Source organism: Phocoena sinus, chromosome 4, assembly GCF_008692025.1.
Source record: "Phocoena sinus isolate mPhoSin1 chromosome 4, mPhoSin1.pri, whole genome shotgun sequence".
NCBI classification, from domain to species: Eukaryota; Metazoa; Chordata; class Mammalia; order Artiodactyla; family Phocoenidae; genus Phocoena; species Phocoena sinus.
The window spans coordinates 113,315,879-113,333,067 of record NC_045766.1 but is presented as its reverse complement, the minus strand read 5'-3'; the positions used below and the strand labels follow the sequence as shown (position 1 = coordinate 113,333,067).

General features: G+C 37.1%; 1 protein-coding gene across 10 annotated transcripts in view; it reads right to left on the bottom strand.

Moving 5' to 3' along the window:
• Positions 1 to 476: 476 nt before the first annotated feature.
• ROBO1 (roundabout guidance receptor 1) overlaps positions 477 to 17,189 on the bottom strand; it is a 403,232-nt gene continuing 386,519 nt past the window's right edge. For 7 of the 10 annotated variants that reach the window (XM_032630727.1, XM_032630729.1, XM_032630732.1 and 4 more), the window contains 3 exons: positions 10,595 to 10,903; positions 3,625 to 3,818; positions 477 to 2,166 (listed from right to left, as the gene is read on the bottom strand). In XM_032630727.1, coding sequence (XP_032486618.1) covers positions 2,152 to 2,166; positions 3,625 to 3,818; positions 10,595 to 10,903 — 518 coding nt within the window. In that variant the 3' untranslated portion in view covers positions 477 to 2,151. The remainder of the gene's footprint in view (positions 2,167 to 3,624; positions 3,819 to 10,594; positions 10,904 to 17,189) is intronic. The other 3 variants (XM_032630731.1, XM_032630735.1, XM_032630730.1) reach the window with 2 other exon arrangements.

The following is a 17,189-nucleotide window of genomic DNA, read 5'->3' as shown; positions in this document are numbered from 1 at the left end:
ATCGTATGCAACCTGGTATATGATAGGTATTGTATTCTCAAAATTTCACATATATTTGTAACCAGAAAGCAGATAATTACTGATAAACCTTTTGGATTTACATAATTTTCTTGTTGACAAAACATAAGTAGTCCAAACTTTACAAGTCAGATTTATCGTAGTTGAATTCTATTTCAGAAATAGGTTAACTGAAATTCAGATTCATACACATAAACATTTTAGTACGTTTTTAATATTGACAAAGTTACTCTCTGATTAAACGACTAACTTTTAGTTTATGATTCATCTTATATCTTTAATTTCAGAAAAGTAAAATGAGAATTTTTCCCTACAAGTAAAACCTGTCTGTTCATAAAAGAGAATTTTTACGCATTTGATAATACAGTGGTGACATGTTAAGACAGCACAACTCTGTGATTAAATGGAATACATTTGATAACACAATGCAAAATAAAAGAAATCAACACAAGAAAGAATGATGTATTTGAGAACATTTTTAATAAATAATGTGACAAAATTACTTTTCTGATTATTGGATTTTCAGTATGCAAAATTATGGCTAAAAATAAGAGGCTTCTTACATGAACATAATGAAAACATTAATCACATGGATTGTTCCCTTAGTACTGCACACCTTTTCTATGTAAATTTCAAATTATCTAAATGAACACATTTAGTTTTTGGTGAACACCATCTTTTTTTTTTTTTTGTGGTTCAGTTTTGTTGGGCTTTGTTTTCCAGTGGGGTCAGGCCTGATACCTATATTTGAATAAATGTACATTTTTTTTCTTCAATAGCACCAATTATAAAGTCAATGAAATTTATATAATGACAAAAAAACGATCATAAAAATCTACAGTCAGAGGGCATCATTTGGCAATTCAAAGCAAGTAATGCCTCTATTTGAGCTTATAAGGAAATCTTGTAAGTTTCACCATTGGCCACAACAAACTTAAACCTTTTTTTCTTTAAGTCCGGGAAAAGTAAGAACCATTGCGTACATGGCCCACAATAAAGTATGCACGTTACTTCACCATCTGTCATCATTCAAATATTCCAAATACAAACATAGAGCATTAACAAAACAGGTTAAAAACGCTTCTCAACATTTTTTTTTCAATAAGACAAAAAAGGTTAATAGTTACAATGGTTTACAAATAAAGTTTAGTGATTGTGCTTTTAAAACCAAAAAAAAAAAAAAAAAGATTAAAAACAGTGCATTACAAAAACAAAAATCAAACTTCCTTAAGTGGCACTTCTGAAAGTTGAACTGACACTACCAGAAGAAATTTAGGCCAGTTAAGATAGGGATGTCCTTATTCAATTGGTCATTAAAAACATCCATTTGTTTGTAATATGCATTTATAATTGCTTTTTGATTGAAAAATAGAACAAGGTTTTTGCTAGGCTGACTTATGACAATGACTTGACAACCAGATATCCAACTGGCTTACCCCTACTTATCCAAAAGTACATTTCCAATAAGAATATACTTCAATGATTGAAATGAAGACAAAGTAAAGTACCACCAGGGGTTGCAAAGAGTATATATTTACAATGTTTCTACCCCATTCAAATTGTTTGTGGTTATTCTGCATTTGCTACGTATTTTTTTCTCTCCCAGCAGAGGGTGGTATGAAAGACTGATTTTAAAATCATGTTAAAATGAAGTTATGTTTTAGTTTGCATTAGCAGTTGGTTATAGAAAGATTATATCTTGAGAGCCCTTGACATGAGGTTGATTAGTCAACTTTGTATCTTTGATCAATATTTTGCTGTAAATTGGCTTGGTATATAAGCAGTGCAATGCCACATCTCAGGGGCAAAATGCAAAAGAACTGTTTTGTTCTCTCCTGCTGGCTGATGACTGAAGCAAGAAGTCAAATACTTCCCTTGCTGGAAGCAAGGTGTAATGATTTGTTCCAACAGTGAGGGGAATAGGGAGGTTCTTCGTAAGGATAGGGATCAAACAACAACAATAAAACCCCAATAAACTTTAAAAAAAAATGGTATTCCAATAAGAGGAATAAAAAGGACAATTTGTACACTCTGATTGCACTGAACATTTTATCTGGCGTCATATGTCATCAGACACGAGGCATCTTGAGTGGTAACTTTCACATTAGATCTCACAAGCCTCTCTGGTTGTCTTCAGCTTTCAGTTTCCTGTAAGAGACCAGTTCTCGTTAAATTTTAAAATAAATCTTAGAGTATTGTCCTATTTCATGTTTATTTATATGCTTTTATTCTTATAATTTGTGTTTCTTCATTCATTCACTAGCTACACTAGAAAGTGCTCATGGCAACATATTAATTTGTCAATTTTAGCTGGTTTTGATAGCAAATCTAATAGTTCTCTAACAAGTACTAAACTGTGTTCCACACAGTGTCTGGGTGTTGGCAGGTGTGGCACAGGGTGAGAGGAGAAGGAAGAGGCCAAGTTCTTTACTCCCCCAGCCTCAACTCAACATTATAGCTCAATTTTTATTGGTTTTAAGTAGTAGGCTGTCTATGATGACTTTTTTCCCCAAAAGGGCTCTTCTAAAGAAAAACAACCAAAAACCTAAAAAATAACTTTTCTAACAGCATTTGCAAAAGGAAAGCCTTTTTTTTTTTTTTTGTGGTACGCGGGCCTCTCACTGTTGTGGCCTCTCCCGTTACGGAGCACCGGCTCCGGACGCGCAGGCTCAGCAGCCATGGCTCACGGGCCCAGCAGCTCCGCGGCATGTGGGATCTTTCTCGGACCAGGGCACGAACCCCTGTCCCCTGCATCGGCAGGCAGACTCTCAACCACTGTGCCACCAGGGAAGCCCAGGAAAGCCTTCTTATTCCAAACCTCAAAATCAAAATATTGATATATTGGGCATTATAGAAAATTCAATTTGACATAATTAATTATAATTTTTCATCTTCTATTATAAAAAGTTTTAGTTTAACACTCAACTTAAACAATCTGCTTGAGATTAAATATATTTGTAAGATAAATTTGTCCCCAACTTGTTTTTTTATTAAATGATGAAAACACAGTCTTAAAAACAGGAGATGATTTTATAATATGATGTGATTTACTGCCAACTCTATCTTAAAACACTACCTATAGATTCCAACAAAGGAGTGTATCTTTGACTCAAGAAGATTGGGAAGGTCAGTGTCAAGTATCAGGTTCCCATTTTCAAAAGACTGAAGATGAACGCGTTGGCCAGGTCACCCTGATTAACCCCAGTGATCACTAGGGTGGCAGGTAACGCAGGCAAAACACCCGCACTCACACCTGATAACTCTGTCACTATTGGGCTTTTATAACCTACTGTAATGTTATGAATCATAATTATTGAGATCAACAGTTCTTATAACCTAACAACATTTTTGCCATATATACTTCCTATGTGAATAGCTACAGATAAATATGAACCCTAAGACCTAAAAAGAAGCTGTTATTACCATTTAAAACTTTGGAACACATTTCAAAAAAATCATTAAATTCTCAGAATTTCAGTTGTTGGCATCAGTGACAGGGTTTGTGATGAAACAGTAACATTTCTGTAGACTGATGGATGTTTTTAACTTTGAGACTGATATAAAAACTAGTCTAATGTTGGGAAACTTGAAAAAAATTATAGATACCTCTAATTCTTCATTATTATCTTCTCTTTCATATCCTCCAAGAACTTGCATTTCTGAAATATTTCTTCGACCTACATTTGCTTGTTCTCTTTGTCTGCTTCCTGATCCTCTTGATGACATTGAGCTTGAAGAACTAGGATCTCTGGGATTATTTGATGTCGGAAAAGTAGGTCTACAGTAAGGTAGAATATCCTCTGTGTAATGAAATATAATAAGTGCGTATGAACACCACTGTACATTTCATTGTATAATGTATCACTTGTGTCTATAATTCTGAATGGGGAAACATCAGTGTTTCTGAGGAACAAATGAGGACGTTTTATAACAGTAATGAACAAGGCAGCAATGTCTTTTGAAAATGAAAATAACAACCTTGCTGTTTTCCTAGTAGTGGTTGGGATTTTTGTTGACTCTACTCATAAGCTCTTGTCTACCTCAAATTCACTTGAGATCAACATCCTTAAAAGAGGGAACCCAAACCTGGAGTCAGACATGGCTTCCAGTTCTATCCTTAATGATGTGATCTCCCATTATTTTAGGCTTTAGTTTCAACTTTTCTAAAAAAGTGATAATAGTATCTACACTCAGAGGAGCTGCTAGTGTTGATGTGAAAACAAGTGAGACATTGTAATAGGTCCCTATGTAAATTATGAAGGAATTATAAGGCATTGATAGAAAAAAAGCCCAGTCTTCTCGAATCACCAAAACAGAGCCAAGACCGGATTCACTTCCTAGATGCCAACTACCATTTCAACATCATATTTTAAATTGTGAAACCTTGATTCTCAAAAGCCTGACATCATTGCTAGCTTCAAAAAACAAGCCACTCCAGGGGACCTCCCTGGTAGCGCAGTGGTTAAGAATCCTCCTGCCAATGCAGGGGACACGGGTTCAATCCCTCGTTCGGGAAGATCCCACATGCCGCGGAGCAACTAAGCCTGTGCGCCACAACTACTGAGCCTGTGCTCTAGAGCCCGTGAACCACAACTACTGAGCCCGAGTGCCACAGCTACCGAAGCCCACGTGCCTAGAGCCTGTGCTCCGCAACAAGAAAAGCCACTGCAATGAGAAGCTTGTGCACCGCAATGAAGACTAGCCCCTGCTCGCCGCAACTAGAGGGAAAGCCTGCACGCAGCAACAAGACCCAACGCAGCCAATAAATAAATAAACAAACAAATAAATAAACAAGCCACTCCAGTTAAGTACTGTCTCCTGAATTTCTATCTCCATACTGCTTTAAATTTGGTGCTGCATCTATTGACACATCTTCCGACCACTCGCTTCTCTCCAAAGCCTATCCATTCTACCCTTTGGACACCAAACACATAAAAACAAAGCAAAACAAAACCTCTTCCTCATGCCCTTTTGTTTTCCTCCTCTAAAAGCTTCCTCTACGGCCCACATTGCCTGAATGAAATCTGATTTCCCCTAAAGTTTCCACTGCAGTTCCCTGTAGTGGAAGGAGGAAGGTTTGCCTTTAGCTCACTAACACCAGCTCTAAATCACTGCTCCTCCAACAAAAACATCCTCCTCTTGTGAGGGCCAAGCAGTCGAGTTATGTAGCCTGTGTAGTCCACCCTGATGATACCTTTTTCCTGTTCTATTCATCACAACTTTAGTTCCTGACGCAGACTTCTGACTCTCTGGGGTTTCACAGTCCATGTGGACCACTACACCTGCACCCTAGCTTCACGGCACTTGGTCCTCTGTGACCTTCGTCTTCAGTCCCTGTTTCATCCACCTTCTTCGAATGAATTTAGTTTTTGACAAACTACATTATGACAAAATATCTCATTTGCTAAAAGCTTTCCCCTAAGTCTGTGCTCTACATAAATCAATACTTTATCTACCGATTGCTTAGCAAAGCTTCTTGAAAAGCAACCTGGACTCAATATTGGTCGTCACAACTCCCATTCACTTTGTATCGCACCGAAATCTACTTATGCCCACATTACTACAAGGAAACTGAGAAAATTCACTGTTGACTTTGATAATGCTAATCATGTTTCAGCCCTTACGTCTCTGGACTTCTCACTGCCCTTCATCTGAAAACCACTATCAATTTAAACATGACTACTCTCTTAGCTCCTATATCCCTCCTTCCTTCCTGGCCAATCTTCTGTGGGTTCTTCTCATGCAGATGCCTTTATGTTGATGCCCTTCCTGCAGGTTTCTGCTTTTGGTCCAGCGTGCGCACGTGCACACGCGTGTGTGTGTACAGAAAAACCTTTTTCTCCACTCACCCTGGGTGATTTCATCCATTCTCTCATATTGTAAACTTTTCTAGAATACAGCTGCCATGAGGGCAGATATTTTTCTCTGCTTTGTGTACTGATACACTCTCAGTTTGACACAGAATAGGCCATCAGTAAGTATGCTGATTGAATGAATGAGTGGCTTAACTTTTAACTCATCATGATGAGTTATTAATTTATATTTCCTGAACTCTGCCTGGTTGAACACTTCCCTCTTGAGGGTCCCTCAAACTCCACGTGTTGAACATTGACTTCATCATGTCCACTTCTCTGAGATTTCTTCCCTCTCTGTATTCCCTAATGTAGCCAATGACATCACTCATCATTAAGGTACCTAAGACAGAAAACTGGAATTATTTCAGGATCTTCCCTCCCTTCCAACAAACCTTCCCATAACCCTTAAAATGTATCTTTTCCACACATTCAACTATATAACATGTAAGGATGATTTTAACTCTAAGAAGTTTCCTGAATTTTCCCACTCACTCATCCCTGCTCCCACAGCTTGGTTTATATTCTCTACATCTCTTCTGGGGGTTGAAAATATCTTCTAACAGGTCTCTGCTTCTTAAGTTATTTCCCTCTAAACTGGCTTCACTCAGCCACCTTCCTTTTCCTTCCTTTTATAGTAACTACAGGCTCTCTCTGATTTAAGCTTACGTTTACCGCAAGAGCTTCATTTTTACCAATTTACCATGTTTAATGTCTAGTAATACTGAATTTCTTACAGCCTCTTCAATGTATCTTAACCTTTCATGATGACTTTCTCTGCCAGAACAATCTATCCACTCTTCTTACTTAAGCTAAATTCCACCCATCCTGGACACTCAGCTTATGGGTCATTTCCACCAGGAAAGATCAAGAAGTCTTTCTTTATATTCCATCTCCCACAAGACTGTGCTAATTTTCTCTTCTCTGGACTCTCAAGTACCAGAGCACCATAAACATTAACTGGGCATATACCCTGAGAAAAGCATAATTCAAAAAGAGTCATGTACCACAATGTTCATTGCGGCTCTATTTACAATAGCTAGGACATGGAAGCACCTAAGTGTCCATAGACAGATGACTGAATAAAGAAGACTTGGCAAATATATACAATGGAATATTACTCAGCCATAAAAAAGAAACGAAATTGAGTTACTTGTAGTGAGGTGGATGGACCTAGAGACTGTCATACAGAGTGAAGTAAGTCAGAAAGAGAAAAACAAACACTGTATGCTAACACATATATATGGAATCTAAAAAAAAAAAAATGGTTTTTTTTTTTTTTTTTTTTTTGCTGTGCGCGGGCCTCTCACTGTTGTGGCCTCTCCCGTTGTGGAGCACAGGGTCCGGACGCACAAGCTCAGCGGCCATGGCTCACGGGCCCAGCCGCTCTGCGGCATGTGGGATCCTCCCAGACCGGGGCACGAACCCGTGTCCCCTGCATCGGCAGGCGGACTCTCAACCACTGCGCCACCAGGGAAGCCCAAAAAAATGGTTTTGAAGAACCTAGGGGCAGGACAGGAATAAAGACGCAGATGCAGAGAATGGACTTGAGGACACAGGGAGGGGGAAGGGTAAGCTGGGATGAAGTGAGAGAGTGGCGTGCACATATATACACTACCAAACGTAAAATAGATAGCTGGTGGGAAGCAGCCACATAACACAGGGAGATCAGCTCAGTGCTCTGTGTCCACCTAGAAGGGTGGGATAGGGAGGGTGGGAGGGAGACGCAAGAGGGAGGAGATATTGGGATATATGTATACGTATAGCTGATTCACTTTGTTATACAGCAGAAACTAACACAACATTATAAAGCAATTATACTCCAATAAGGATGTTAAAAAAAAAATATGAGTGTACCTGTGAATCTATAGATACCTGTCTCCCTCTCTGACTATAAGCTCCTTGAGGTCAAGGTTCATGTTTCCGCAAAAATCTCAGAACTAGTACAATGCTTAATAACACAGTAGATGTTTGATATATGTAGAAATAAATTGAACTAACTGAGGTAAATGTCAGCAAAAATATCAGACCCTGAAGTCTAGAAGACCACTCTCCTTAATTAAAAATAACCATTTGTTACACATGTAAATCAGGGAGCCTCTTTTATTATAAATAATGTAAATTGAATTATGAAGGTTAAAATTATAGCAAGGTACAGAAATGATAATTAAAAGACAAATAATTTCATCTCTTTGTTCTAATTATGCATACACCAAATCTTTCCAAGTTGTAAAATTTTCTCCTGAAGAATTGAACTTGCTTTGGAGGGAGGTTGCCTGTGAGCAGCAAATCGGTCTGCACTTTCAGCCAGACATAAATTTCATAATTTATGAATCACTACTTGGAGTATAATCACACAAAGTTAAAAGTTCAGATCACCTTTGGCTTAACTGACAAAAATAAGCAAAGTTTTTCAAACTTCAGATTGTGGTGATGTCACCAAGTACTCTGCGGTCACAAAGGAATGCACAGTGTTACCATCATTTCACGGCTGAGTCCATGCCTGGATGAGGGATTCAGGCTTCTGTCACAGAACAAAGTGAAACTGTCTTCCATGTTGAAAGGAAGTTGCTAATGACCAGATGCCCGTAGTAAATAGAACAATAGATTGATGTCTAACCTTACCAAAGTACAGCTTTGAAAATACAGTTGTAGTTAAAGCGCACTTACCGCCTTCTAAGATTCATTTCCCCATCATTCTTTCCTGATTCCTTCATCAATCACCTTCCTTTCCTTGTATCTCTTCTGCCTAAATAGTTTCTTCTCCTTATTCTATAATAATGTTCAAATACACTATCCTAAAACATTTTCACAGATTCTGCCTTCCTGTCAAACCCTACCTCGACCTCTCTTCTCCTTCCCAACCTTCTGCGAAGAGCCCATACTCATCACCCGCTTCCACAACTTCCATTCACTTTCCAGCCCCCTACAGGCAGGATTCTATTCTGACTACTCCACTAAAAACAGTTCTTTTAAATACAACCCACAAAAAACATTTTGTAAAATCTGTGTGTCCTCCACCCATTCTCTCACCCTCACCCCCATTCACACCCACCTTTCACTTCCGTGGCATTTTATATTCCTTCCTATCTTAAAATTTCTATCTCCATTCTTTCTGGGATACTATTATTTCTAGCTTGGATAGCTTGATTATTTTATATCACTGGGTGGATCCACCTCAGTTTCCATATAGAATGTCCCTCTGCCGAACATGTAAGTATGTATGTATGTATGTATTTTTATTGAAGTGTAGTTGATTTATAACATTATATTAGTTTCAGGTGTACAACGGAGTGATTCAATATTTTTATAGATTAGGTTCTATTTAAAGTAATGGGCTATATTCTCTGTGCTGTACAATATATTCTTGTAGCTTATTTATTTTATACATAGTAGTCTGTACCTCTTTATTCCCCATTCCTATCCTGCCCCTCCCCCTTTCCCTCTCCCCATGGGTAACCTTTAAATACAACCATCTCTGACTGTGGTGTGTTGGAGAGAGCTCACTTGTTCTCATAAGAGCTCACTGTACCCATCTCCTCCCAACTCCACATACACTGATTTCATATTAGTAGCTTGAAACTAGCCATTCTGGGTGTAATTACACAACAGAAGTAAGCAAATGGCTACAAACTGGAGGTTTGTTTTGTTTTCTTTCCAGAGAACTGATTGATACATTATCTACTGTATCACTGCAAGATAATTTAGCTTTTGTAATTCAAACAATTTTCACCTCTGTGTTGCTGGTTCTAAAATCCACTCTCTACCTACAACCTTTCTCCTGATCTTTAAACTTAGTTCTCTAAGTTCTTATTGATTTTCTTCGTATCTGTGTTCTTGTCAGTACCTTAATTCATTCATAACTGAAGTTATTTTCCACAAGACTTTTATCCTTTTCCCCATTCTTCTTTACATTGGTTAATACAATTATGTTCCACTAGTCATAGAGAGCCATCTAGTTAACATCTGAGTAACTTTTCTTTTACTCCATTAGTTCATTTTACTTTTTTACATTCAATTAGTCACCAAGTCCTATAAGGTCTACCTCCGAAATGCCTATGTAGCTTGTTTCTCCTTTTAATTTGCATAACTGTTTTAATTCAGTGCTTTCATATTTTATACCTAGATTATTTTGCAATGTTCTGATACTTTCAGCTACCCAATTCCCGACTCTTCCTTCACTGTAGAGTGCTGTCAGTTATTTTTTTAAAGCACAAATCTGATTATGTAATTTCTTGATCAGATTTTTGGCTGACTCATCATTGCCCATATCATAAATCCCAGACTCTTCAGAATAGTATTCCCTGCCTTCCCAGTCAGGCTAAACCACCTTTCTAGTTGTATCTTTTACCATTTGTCCCTGGCCCCAAGTATCTAATTCTCCAGCCAAACTGTAAATAAGTATTCAACCAAACATTCATTTTCCCATTTTCATATTTTTTCACCACTTATTTCCTTTGCCAGATATCCCCTTCTCCCTGTTTAACTTGTGGAAATCATGCTTTCCTTTAAAATTCAACTCAGTTGGCACCTCTCCAAGGAAGACTTGCATATGTCATGTATTAGAATTAACTGTATTCAAATTATCTGGGAGCATGCCTGTCTCCTCCAACAGAGAGCAAATTTCTAAATCTCACCCTTTGCACAGGATCCTAAAGAACCTAGCAGAGTACCATGCAAACATGTTCAATCTATATTTATTGGCTGCTTGACTAAATCAGTACCTTGGATGAGATGAGTCTTTGCTGGTGGAAGGTCTCGTTTTGCTGCCTTGTTTCCTCGTCCTTTCCCATCATTTTGCTGTTCCTGTGCTTCTCTGGGGTCACCTGGATTTGGTCGCATTTCAACAACTTGTCTTCCATCCAATACTTCTCTCCCCTTGTAACTGCCTCCTTTTCTCTCTGATGATCTGTCTGTTCTTGCTTCTATGGAAGGGAGTTTTGGCACCATTACAGGTCGTACCTCCAGCTGTGCCTTGGATTGGGCAGTGGGTGACTTTATAGCAGGAGGTGGCACAGGAGGAGGTGGAAGATCTAAAAAGAAATATTTAAAATACTGTAAAAGTTTGCCACTTATAAAGTCGTCAACATTAGCATTGCCATTAGAGTCACATTCAACTGTGAGATAATATATCTTAAATGAACTGGAACAATTGAAGGCAACCAAGGAATAAGATGACCAACAATTTTAATGTACTCTCATTTTTATCTAGCACAGGAATATTGAATCATAGAGCTGGGACTTAGAGGTTATCTGGTCTTGGGATGGCTACCATGGTGGGTATGTATGCCATAACTTTCTCTACTGCAACCACGGCAGATTTTCCCAATTGATTTCAGCGTAATGTTGCTGATTCCAGATGGATACCCTTACGCTTGAGGCAATCACTTCAAATTGACTGAGGCTAGCACTTGAGTTGAGATCTATTTGCCATCCCTAATCCACCCTGAACCCTTTCGCATTTTGTAGATAGGGAAACTCAAACACATAGATCTTAAGTTATTTTCCAATCTTAAAGGTAAATATGATCAGAAACAGGACTAATGCCCCCAAATTCTTAATTTTTGGTTCAGTGTTGTTTACACTACTATTTCATTCTATCGCATGTTCACAATCTACCATTCACTGATGGGGTCTCTCCACTTTGTATATGCACCCACAGATTTTAAACAAGATGATCACTAGTATAAATATAAATTAATTTAATCTATATCTATAATTATATATTAATATATTACATATAATTGGATATTGTATATAATTCAACTTCTATTATAGACATACTTAAAGATAAAAGTAGGCATAAAATTTGATTTCTAGAAAATTCATTTCCTTTAAAAGGTGTTATTTTTTTAAAATGACTCCTATGTACATACTCCAGGGAAAAGAAGTAAATAACCTAGTAATAGCTGGAAAGTTAGTAGAAGAATATGAACAGCTTCTAGTTTTAGGCTGTTCTGGTGTAGTCTGGAGGATGGATTAAAAGGAAAGTCTTGAATCCAGGAGGCCAAGAAGTTATTTTAATAGCTCAGTAAGTAATGACAGGAGATAGGATTGTATTGTTGCCTGTTCAGATGGAGAGTAGATATGTTTGAGAAAGTAAAAGGAAGAAAAATCAGTATTATTTAATGATCAATTGAATATAGTAGGGGAAGACTATCCATTAGATAACTTTTAGGATTTTTGCCATAGTTGGCTAGAGGAATGAGAGAAACATCTCTGAAGATGAGGAATATAGGGGTGAGGAAGAGATGGTTTGCAAGGGAAGAACGTGAGTTCCATTCTAGAAAAGTAAATAGGAGGAGCTTTTGAAGTATCCAGATAGAGATGTCCAGCAGGTTGTTGTACATAAAATCTGAATTTCAAGGGAGGTCAAAACCAGAGACACAGAGATTTGGGAATTATCAGCGTAGCTTTTTTCGTCATGACTTTAGAAATGGTAATGTTTCCATATTTGCAGAGAAATGTCTGTGTGATAGAATAAGTCAACTAAAACATGTACAGAACATGTATTAAATGCTTAGTTATTACAAACTTAACATTAAGATTTTGCACAAAAAATATACACTCACATGGTAAAAATTCAAAAGTACATAAAGACTAGGAAATACAATCCTTTATACCTCCCCACCTTCATTTCAAATCCTCAGTATTGGTGCAGAGGTGATCAGTTTGAATAGGTTTTTATAGATCATTCCAGAAATTATTTATGCATCTAAAGCAGGGCTGCCAAGTTGCAAAACTCCAGGGAACACCATTCACATTAAGAACTATGTAAAATGGCCACATCTGGGATTGTGTAGAGTGGCTGTCTGCCCATCAGAATGTGACAGTCTTTCTTTCTTAGTAACATAAAAGGGATTGCACTTTTTTCACCTGTGCAGTTGTATACATTTTCATATGTGTACATATAGTTACCTCTTTTTATGAAAAGTTTGTATAATGTTCTGTTTTATGAATATATCATTATTCATATCAATCCCTACAGAGGAATATTTAGGTTACTTCCAGATATTTTACTATTATTAGCAATGGCCCACTGACTATCATTTACATATACCAGCATAATAAACTCTTGAATATTAAAATTGTGCCTTGAAAATTCTTAATATAATAGCAAATTAAGGGTTCTAGGAGGCATAAGTTTTAATCTAGTATTTCTCATTCTTGTATTTAAAAAAAAGTAATTAATCCTTTTCTTTTGTTCCTTAAGTAGATATGAATTTTTTAAAAGCTAATTTTCTTTTGACCTTATGTGCTATATAACTAAGGCATTACGATTTGTTGTATTGGTTTTTGAAAGCAGAAAGCTTGAGGTACCATCTTACTACCAGCTGTTTTACTTAGGACTCCATTATTAAAAGTGGTCAGACCGTAACTTACGTTTTGCTGTTGTTGTTAGTTTTCACAACTCACCACGTTCTCCTTTTCATGTAAACGGCCTCAATACTTTTTATCTACAATGGGGGCTATGGGCTTCCCTGGTGGTGCAGTGGTTGAGAGTCCGCCTGCCGATGCAGGGGACACGGGTTCGTGCCCCAGTCCGGGAAGATCCCAGGTGCCGCGGAGCGGCTGGGCCCGTGAGCCATGGCCGCTGAGCCTGCGTGTCCGGAGCCTGTGCTCCACAATGGGAGAGGCCGCAGCAGTGAGAGGGCCGCGTACAGCAAAAAAAATTTTTTTAAATAATAATAAAAATAAAATGGGGGCCAAAGTACAGTCCATAGCATTAATTTTCCCAAGAATCTGGGAAAATCAAAAGATTTTTTTGTCTTACAACATAAATTGCCGTCATCACTAGTGTTGATTTTCCTCCTTTACGACTTTAACAAATTTTTTTAAAACAACACTTAAAAAAAAGTACTATCGTGATATTCTCCCTCATCTGCTGCTTGTTTATTAAAAACAACCAAAGAGTTAGAAGACAGATTGTAGTGAGTGGCTTAAAGCCAAGAGGCCCAAGGCTGAGCTGTTCTAAGTTCAGACTTAGCCTGGGACTGACAATGCGAGGAGAAAAGCCTAATTCAGAACATAGCTGGAAGCAGAGCGAATGAGTGACTGCAGGCTCATTTCTGCACTATCTGCTTGCTACAAACTCAAACTGATTGCAAACACAGCTTATCAGGAAGCTGATGACTGCCACTATCATCAAATCGTAAAATGTCTGGGCTTATTGGATCGCAAAGCTGATGATTATCACTATCATAAGATCATACAAAGCCTTGGGAATCTATAACTCTTGAGACAAAATCTATTACTGGATGCTCTATATAGGTATATAGATACACCTGTATCTATAATACAGGTAGAAAAAGAGAAGAGAATCCAATGATATTTTTAAGAGTTCTAACTTCCTGCATATAATTGCCACTGTATATAAGTGACAGAGGGGAATGCTGGTGGGCGTAATTTCTTAATATAAACAGATTACCAAATAAATTCTTTTTTAGGTATTGTAAAATCCCTGAGTCAAATCAGGGATTATCATAGTATAAACAATTCTATATTTCATAAAGTGATAAATAGTACTTTCATCCAGTTCATACCCCTAATAGCTAAAATTGGGTTTAACAAATGGGATTATGGAACTCATATATATGTATAGACCCTTTCTTTATACAATCATATAAACACCATTCTTTATACAAGACTGTCTAAATACCAATATAATGCATGTAAAATAATACGTAAGAACATACACATGGAGACAATTCTGCTGGCATTAACTCACTATGGAGATCCAGCACTCTATTTACTTAACTACTTAAATTCCCAGACCTTGTAATTAATGATATATCAAGTCAAAACAGCATCATTCCAAAGAGGGTGGTGAATTTATAATTTATGAAAAGTAGAGCTGGAGAAATAATGTAGATTTGGTTTTTAAATCAAGTATGTAAATGCTTCAGAAGGGGTTGAAAAGCGGTAGAAAGAATCAATTAGAAGGTCCTAGAAATGCACTTATGTTTGGCTTTAACTCGATAAAAGTCTGACTGATAAATATTCATATATTTTAATCCTACCCTTCATCTGGGTTAAACTTGGAAGCGGCAAATATGAAATAAATAAAGAGTTGGATTCTGCCTGTCAGTGTGTCAATAACATGCAGCCTTCTGCTTTGCAATGAGTACTCCCTGAGTGTTTATGAGACCCAGCATTTACCTGCAAACAAGGTATGGCACAGTGCCATGGATTAGGGGCTTGTGGGCTGTTATGGGCTGAATTGTGTCCCCTCCGAAATTCACATGTTGAAGTCCTCATCCCCAGTGCCTCAGAATGGGACTTGTATTTGATGACAGGGTCTTTAAAGAGGTAACTAAATTAAAATGAGGTCCTTAGGGTAGGCCCTAATCTAACCTGACTGGTGTCCTTATAAGAAGAGGGCACATACATTCACTGAGGGAAGACCAAGTGAAGATACAGGGAGAAGGTGGTCAAGAAGAGAGGCTTCAGAAGAAACCAACCCTGCCTACACTGTGATCTTGGACTTTTAGCCTCCAGAACTGTGAGGAAATAAATTTCTGTTGTTTAAGTCACCTAGTTTCTGGTACTTTCTTAGGATAGCCCTAGAAAACTAATCAGAGCTGACTGACAAGGATCATCACAAATTACTCTTTATCATTTGAGGCCCAGCCACTCTTTATCTCTCCTTATAGAATTTACAAAAATTCTGCAAAGGAAGATGATAATTTGAACAAAATTTACAAAGTAAAGATGCTGTACACTCGACTGACATACCATAGACTGAAAATAGCTCACATAAGAAGTCTATTGACAATAATCAAACTCATCCATCAGAGTTGATGTATTTTAATCATAAAAAGCAAAAACGAAAGAACCCTCCAGGTCTTACTAATATATTTAATTCTCATTTTCACAATTGGCAGCTCTTTAAATTCTTTCTTTCCCTTCCCTCTCTCTCTTTCTTTAATAACTGTACAAATTGTATCTGCAATTGAGTTTCTTCATGAATGAACTGTAAATATTTTTTTCAAAAAATGAGAAAGTGATTTCTGATAAAATGATGTTTGTTTCCATGCTATAATCAGTACTATCAAAAGTATCTGCATTTCTTTTATTTGGTGCATTAGGAAGTATCTGCATTTAAATGATTTTGGTTCATCAATATGCATTATGGAAATGTACAAAATAACACACAGCTTTGTTATTTTTTTCGTTACCAAATCAGAAAGCATCCAGAATTAAATTCAAGACTTATTAGTACAGTAAACGTAACTAAAAGACAGTTGGTTATCAAAATGCTAAAAGGAAGGTAAAGCTAGTATTTAAAAAACAGCTTTAGTTGTAGCTCAATTTTGTCTATTTCTGTGACTTAGAGAAAATAATTACTGGCTTCTACATTGTGGTATATATTATGACTACTCTGCATAATCACTTGTGAAATGAACATTTAGAAATTTAAATAATATTTCTTATTAACTTTTTCGCTTTCAAATATTTTAACATATTTCTTTGGTATTTCTGAAATTAACTTAAAAAATAACTTGGTTGCTTCATCATTCAATTTAATAGCTGTTATTCAGGGATTAGTTAGAATTTATATTTAATTATTAAACACACTGAAATAAGTATTCCAGAACGTGGGGCAATAAATATAGACCACAATTTTCAAGCACAGTGTAATTTGTAACTGTAACACTATGCCCTTTAACTGGCATGTTTACATTATTTAAAGCATTTTTTTTATTGGAGTATAATTGCTTCACAATACCTTGTTAGTTTTAAAGCATTTTAAAAAGCATCACTCAATGCCAGAAGCCCCTTGAAACAAGTATAAATAAGAGGTAGAAAGAGCTACACAAACCTTTAGGCTAGGTTTTTTCCCTGATGTATTCAACCTAGATGTATTTACATCAAGGTTTGATGTTTGACCAGTTTTCTCTTAGGAGCACTCTCTTCTAGATAATAAAAACTGATAGAAGAGCTATAAAACTTGTAAAATGCCATTATAGGGATCCCATAAATGTAAAACTGCCAATAGAGTTTGGGGATTTACACCTAGTGTTTGTCCCTTCACAGAGGGAAACATGCACAAAGCCACTATAATAACCCTTCAAAACCGGATAATATTCTGACAGCTCAGTTTCGCTGACAAAAGAGTCCTGGGCAGGATCCAGGAGGCCCAGGTGCGCTGTGTCATGCCAGTATTTAATGTAGTCTAATATCAGATAGATGCTAGTGAGAGAAAATACTCCGAATAAAGTATAGATAATAGCATGGACAGCCACTCATTGCAAAATTACTTGTGCTCACCATGCTGTGAGCTTTGTATTAAATTTTTTCTGTCAAGTGGCAGGAATC